The sequence below is a fragment of the Ptychodera flava genome, chromosome 9 (genome assembly GCF_041260155.1).
Source record: "Ptychodera flava strain L36383 chromosome 9, AS_Pfla_20210202, whole genome shotgun sequence".
NCBI classification, from domain to species: domain Eukaryota; kingdom Metazoa; phylum Hemichordata; class Enteropneusta; family Ptychoderidae; genus Ptychodera; species Ptychodera flava.
In genome coordinates this window covers 27,270,034-27,277,504 of record NC_091936.1, presented here as the reverse complement: position 1 = coordinate 27,277,504, position 7,471 = coordinate 27,270,034, and the positions used below count along the sequence as shown (strand labels likewise).

The 7,471-nt window shown below is 37.0% G+C and overlaps 1 protein-coding gene across 1 annotated transcript; it reads left to right on the top strand.

Moving 5' to 3' along the window:
- The first annotated feature begins 1,563 nt into the window (after positions 1 to 1,563).
- LOC139139646 (uncharacterized) lies at positions 1,564 to 6,101 on the top strand. The gene is made up of 2 exons (XM_070708511.1): positions 1,564 to 1,811; positions 2,573 to 6,101. Exons 1-2 carry the CDS (start codon positions 1,568 to 1,570, stop codon positions 3,547 to 3,549), a joined length of 1,221 nt encoding a protein of 406 aa, XP_070564612.1. The 5' UTR covers positions 1,564 to 1,567; the 3' UTR covers positions 3,550 to 6,101.
- The last annotated feature ends 1,370 nt before the right edge of the window (positions 6,102 to 7,471 follow it).

Genomic DNA, 7,471 nt, shown 5'->3' with positions numbered 1-7,471 from the left:
CAAAGATTCGACGAAAAAGTACTTTGGATCACAAAGTTGTGGTAAGTAATTTTCACTTTCTACTATAACTAAGGCCAGTAAACGTTCGAGTTCATATCTCGAGCGTTGACACAACACATCGTGTGCCAGAATCTGTACAAGAAATTGGTCGTCGCAATTAATGTAACACGTAATGTACACTTTTTGTGTAGATTACATTAGCCCGATCAGGTATGTTTTGTGGAAGTCGTTTGTACTACATTTAATTTTTCACGAGAATGATTTTAAGATCCTTCGAACAAAGTATGTATAGTTACGAACGATTGACCGTTTACATAAGTGTCTGGTTCAAAGTTTCATGTTCAGTCGTTAGGGGTTAGGGTCACGATAATTATTCACAACGCTATCAACTTTGTTTATACACTTTGGCGCACATCAAGGATATAATGTGTACGTTAAAAAGGCGGGAAACTACTCACGGCACATTCACAGCTGACTAGTACATCATGTTTACGTTTTTTCAACGTCTTTGTGGTAGGACTTTTCTCGAGCAGCTTAATTTTCTCGTCTGTAATTTCTTCACACTTCTTCTCCAAGTCCAAAACTTTCTGCGTCAGTCTTCTATTTTCATCAAGAGAGTAGAGCAATCTGTCCAGTATGTTCTTGTTATTCCAATCCTTGTTTGCTGAAATACACAACATTTAGGTTGCATTTTCAATTATGACCGTGTGCGTTAATATTGTTTCAAATTGTAGAGATTATCATGCAACGTACTCGGTCAAATAATAAATTTCAAATTAAGTACATTGAAAAAATCAAAACTTTTGTCACTCCTCCTAGTGTTTTGCAATATTGCGTCGATAGAGGAGAAAGTAAAAAACTTGAGCAATGGCTTACCAGATGGCAAGGGGCTTGCGGTAAGAATATTGTGTGTCCCCGAACGATTTTCTTGAGAACTGCTGGTGCTTTGCGAGCAGGTCTCGACGCTCTCACTGTCATCGCTGCTGGAGTAATCTTCGACTGAATTCCGATTTTCAGAGTCACTCGACGTAACATTTATATTGCCGAAGAGTTTTGTAGGTTTGTCCCTCGAACGAATAAACATCCTCGACTTTTATAGGGAAAACCTGGTAAGTTTTCTTTCAGAGACTTAGCTCTTCGTGCTTAGCTGTGGGAAAGCAGTCTAGGGTACATTTGACTCAAAGTTGCCGCCAATATCAGATTCCCTTCTACGTCATCTGCATCCAATAACTGGGTACTACAACATGGAATAAATTTGTACATCCCGCCAATTCTACGTAGGAAGTTAGACAGCCAATCACTAGGGAGACAGACAGCTTGTATTTCATCCAAATCTAGTGACCTAAATATTTGTCGTATAGACGTATAGGACTTCACTGTCCTCAATACAGCCAGGGTCAATGGAATGCGATGGAATGTAAATAATGCAGTTGTTACATTAAAGAATAGGCGAAAATCGTTTATTTGTTGGTTCATAGTGTATTTGTACCGTGATATAAGCTAAAGCTGGAATTTGTAGGACACGTTCATTCAGTGAAAAAGTGTGTTTATTTTCAGGGGTGTAAACATGAAGAAAGGCTTTGTCAAACGAAGAGACCCAAGGAATTATGAAACGTATAGAAAATGCGGTCATTGTGATAGACGATTAACATATAGCACCTATCGCCATCACAGATTCCTATACTTCAATATTTCCAAGAATGAATGGATTCGTCATAATTTCGGACAAACAGCCGACATAGTTTTATCCGAAGGTTCTACTGATTATTCGACATCTGACAGCGAAATACAGATAACAAGCGACAGTGAAGGTGAGTTGACAGTCATACGATAAAAGGTCACTCCCCAAGCACCATATCATAGCTGTCGGTTTTGTCCAAGCAAACCCACGAGAAGGTTAAATATATAGTTTGTGTATATCATGTCGCAATATTCCTATGGGGCAGGAAAGTATCGGCAGTTAGCAAGAATAGCAAAATGAAAAACGTTGTTGTTGTTGTTGTTGTTGTTGTTGTTGTTGTTACTGTTGTTGTTGTTGTTGTTGTTGTTGTAGCAGTGATGGTGGTGGTGGTGGTTTCAAACCATCGTTTATTCACTATAGTTGTTAAATACAAAGTTGTCAAGTGAAAATATATATTAGAAAAAGGTAAGGTGATTCGGAATAAATGGGGAAAATATTAAAGGGAAAATCTATGAAATACAAGGAAACAATGGATTTATATTAAATATAGCAAGTTTAAAAACTTTGTAGCAGTAGTAGTAGTAGCAGTATCGGTAATAGTTTTGACTAATTTATATTTGTCACTGTTCTTGCTATTGCTATTTTTTATACTTCCACAATCCACGACCCTTAATCAAAATCAAGAACAATAAAAACTATTTTTATCAATTGCAATCTATTGTTTATATGTGTTGTCATTGATCGCCATAAAATGCTATGTAATATCTAATGGAAATCGATGACACACGAATTGAAATACAATTTACTTGTGTTCCTGACCTCTACTAGTTTCTGCTAAGTTAAATGTTACTGGATATTTGCCCTCAATTTTGATACAAATAATCATTACAGACTCCTCCGATGAGACCTCTCCCGCTGCAAAGAGAAAGCACTTAGTGTTAACAAGAACTGACAAGACAACAACATCACTCAGGCTCTCAAGTGACACTACGCCCAGTGATCTCACCAATGAAAGCAGTATCGAGGAGAAGACAGATGCAACAGAAGTATGGTCTACATCTGATGACAACGACCATGAGTCAACCGTATCGTCAGATAGAAAACAGCCTGAAGAGCGAAACTCACTATTATTGTGGTTGTTGTGGTTCCTCTATTTATGGAAATCACTTAATCTAGTGAGTGACTATGCATTCCAAACATTGCTGAACTTTATGTGGAATGTTTTTGCCGTTTTTTCAAAAAATACTTCTGTCACCTTTGTCTCATCATTTAGTAAATCGTTTCCAAAGTCGATTTATGAAATACGACAGTTCCTTTGTGTCGATAGGGATGATTTTCAAAAGTTTGCTGTATGTGATAAATGCTCCTCAATTTTCGACATGACTGGCAACATGGAAGGAAACGAAACTTGCAAAGCAGTACGGTTTCCTAAAGGGAGAAAGTACAATAGCCCGTGTGGCGGTCGCTTCACCAAGAAAATAAAATTAAAATGCGGTCAAATAAAACAAATTCCTTTGAAAACGTTTTGCTACAAATCCCTCATCAACACGTTAGAAGTATTGTTGAAACGACCAAATTTCAAAAATAATTGTGAACTTTGGCGAAAGAGAAAAATTCTAACTAATTTTTATGCAGACATATACGATGGCAACGTGTGGCAAAAGTTTCAAACAGTTAAAGGCGAGCCATTTTTGGCGACTCAAAATAACTATGCATTCATGATAAATGTTGACTGGTTTCAGCCTTTTACACGGCGTTCTGACATTTCTATTGGTGTCATTTACATGGTCGTCATGAACTTACCTCGTCATTTACGATTTAAACGGGAAAACTTGATACTTATCGGGGTGATTCCCCCATTGTCTTAGGAACCACATAATTTAAATAATTTTTTAAAGCCCCTAGTAAAAGAATTACAGAAACTGTGGAAACCAGGTGTGGTTCTTGATACGTATAATCATCCCGAAGGAATCCGAGTTCGCGGTGCAATTTTATGTGCACCTTGTGATATGCCAGCTAGTCGGAAATTATGCGGCTTTCTTAGCCATAATGCTAATTACGGTTGTTCCATGTGTTTAAAAAAAATTCCCGGGGGTTTTCATGCGAAAAAGAATTACAGCGGTTTCGACACGTACAGACACATGGCCTCCGCGAACGCACCGAATTCACATGCAACACGTTAGGAAATTAAAGAAGTGTAAGACTTTCACTGCTTATAAGAAAACTCAGAGTAAATATGGCTGCAGTTACAGTTTGTTAATGGAATTAGAATATTTTAACTGCGTAGACTTTGCTGTCGTTGACCCTCTGCATAACCTTTTCCTAGGAACAGCAAAGAGAATGTGGAAACTTTGGACATCAAGAGAAATCATTGATAAAAAGAAAGCTGCCATTGTAGATGACAATATACGTTGCTTGAATATGTCGAGTGATTTTGGAAGACTTCCTAACAAAATATCATCAAATTATGGTTACTACACAGCTGAGCAATGGAAAAACTTTATTCTAGCCTATTCGATGTATGTACTACGAGATGTGTTACCAAAGGAACATTATATGTGTTGGCAAACATTTGCACTGGCATGCAGTAAGATTGTTAAACCATACATCTCAAAAACTGATGCTGAAGTTGCAAATGCGCTTTTCATTAAGTTCGGGAAAACTGTTGAAAAGCTTTATGGTCGCGAAAGCGTAACGCCAAATATGCACATGCACGTCCATATTAAGCAGTGCATCGAAAATTACGGAGCTATACAATCATTTTGGCTGCTTTCTTTTGAGCGATATAAAGGTTTGCTGGGGTCGTTTCACACAAATAACAAGAATGTGGAAATTCAGATCATGAGACAGTTTACCACCACAGAATTCTTGGTCTGTAAACGATGTAGTTTGCCGTCACAGTTTGAAAGCACCTCAGTTCAATCCGTTTTTACGCTCAGAATTTACATCAACAAATGAATGCAACGAGAACATTTTGGCAACAGTTCTCAAAATTCAGACTTCTAAACTGAGTGATTGCACCTCATTGTGGAAAAATATTGATGCCATTAAATTCCCAAAGACATATAAGCAAATGATCTTCGACCAGGATGAAAGAGAATTGCTGAGAAGTACATACAGCAAACTTTATCCTAATGTCAGATTTGAAAAGGCGATTCCACAGTGTTATTTGAGATATGGTAGTATACAAATTGGCTCTGAAGTGTTCGGGTCTGTAATCCAATTTCGAATGAGTAGATATTCTCGAATACTTGCTTCATGGTGTGATGACAAAGGGAACATTTCAGACAGCACCTTACGACCTGGATTGGTGAAGTACTACTTCAAACATAGCGTATTGATTGATGAAAAATACGTTCAACATGTATTTGCACTTGTGAAGTGGTTTTTGCCGTATGACGACGGTGGTTGCTATTCGGCACCAATGTCAACATGGTGGAACAAAAAATTTGAACGTGGTCCCAGCATTTTTATGCCTGTTCAGAGAATACATTCGAAATTTGTGAGTACTGTAACTAAACACAGAGTAAACGAAATTGCCGTAGTGATTCCCCTCTACCAGATAGTTCACCTATAAATTCATCTCAAACGATCGTTATGCCTTCCAAATTAATGTAGGTGACACAATTACTTGAAATTGCCTGGGAAAAATATATGTAAAGGGACAGCACGAAGGTCGACACGATATTGTACAATACGACAAATTTAATTACATGTACATTCTCCAAATAGTCCATCGCCATGAATATGTGAAGGAAATAGTCTGCTCTCTGACCAGGCATGCCATGTTAAATTGCGTAGGCGTTTTGAAGAATACCAGGTATGCATTAGTATTCGAGTTCTGCACAAACATCCTACATTTGCGTTGTCATCTACAAGATCATGACGTTTGGACGACTTGAAATATAACGACTGTTCATCGAAAATAAACGTTTACTGTGAAGGCTTTATGGTTTACTTTACGCCTGCTACCTACGAACTGTTACTAAGTTTGCCACCAAGAGCGATGTAGGTATCCAATTGACGATCGATGTACACAGGGCTATCAGTAACATTACTATCAAGTCCGGCCATCCAAGATCAACAAGTAAAAATAAACAGTTCGTCCACATGTGTATAGTGTAGACATTTAGACGAAGGGGATGAAAGCAAGCTTGGGCGATAACGATAATAACCCCGTCAGAAATTGTATAGCGGCTGGTTTGACGAGTTATAGTCACGTCACACACGGTAATGAAGTATTTAATACATGTATCCACGACTTGAAGGGAAGAAAAACATGTACTCTGGAGTGCATAGCAAAGAGGGTGGTGAACGACTAAGACGTGTTAGAAGATATTAAATCTACATACACTCACAGCAGACTTACTTCTCATGTAAACATTTTGCTATTGATATAAAGAGAAGAAACCAATGAATGAAAATTACGCAGTTTGTAATTGTCATTTATTTACCCAAGCAATTTCACAAAATTTCCAACACTGCATGTTGCGTCTACATGTTATACAAAAAACCTGACGGATCAGAAATAAGAATAAACTAATTGTCTATTTTTTATAACACTATTACGTAAACTAATTGTCTATTTTTTATAACACTATTACGTAGCAAACACACACACACACAAACACACACACACACATATATATATACACATATATATGTGTGTTTGTGTGTGTATAGCAAACGTTTATATATATATATATATATATATATATATATATATATATATATATATATATATATATATATATATATATATATATATATATATATATATATATACACGTTTGCTACGTAATTGTGTTAAAATTGATAAAACCACCCCACTATTGTTGTACATGGATTAAGCGGGTAAAAACAAAAGCACCAAGGTTCTTCACACGTCAGATTCTTCTTCCTGCATCATCACTACAGACAAAGAAAATGATAAAACTATCAGTTATAGACGTGTATCACTGTAATAGATCATTGAATTTCTACCGTTATATTAAAACATTGAACATTAATATTAATATTAAATTACTAATTTATGTTACACTATTCTCCTCTGTCAGCGACGCGGACCTAAAGAGATATGTATTGACTCTGGCGTCCGGCGTTCGTCTTCCTTGTCAACTTTGCACTTCTTAGGCCGCGTTCAAAAAATTGGGGGGGGGGGGGCTGGAGGAATTCAGAGGGGGATTCGAACATTTTAGGGTAGTCGAGGAGGGACTTGAAAGTTCTGCTTTGCCTATAGGGGGGACCTGAAAATATTTTGACTCCCATCATTTTGATGTCGTCCAATGGTTCTAATGTTAGTAATAATTGAACAAAATCTAGAACCGTTTTGTCATATTTTATGTCTTTAATCTCGAAAAAAATCTAAAAATGTATGAATGCCATTAAATTATTGTAAAACAAGTTGGCCTTGTAATTAGGCAGGTGCTACAACTGTTGATAACTTTTTCAATATTTCTATGCAATGTATCAAACAAAGTTTCTTGGTGTCTCTCTACAGCATGCTGCTGAAAAACACAATATTCAGTTTGTCAACAAAGCCCGATTGTCTAAATATTGGTGATAATTGAATGATGCAAATGCACGGTACACGTAGGCTGTGTTGGCAAGCTGAATATTGGACAGCTGAACATGCTGTAGGGAGTAGAACAAGAACGCAATTGTATAAACTGAACAAAAATATTGTCAAAAATCAAAAGTTAATACAACTACTGCCCTGCTACTACATACTGGCATTGACAGTGATACATGTAGCTCTGACTCTGATGTAGTTTAAGAAGAGTTTCCGTC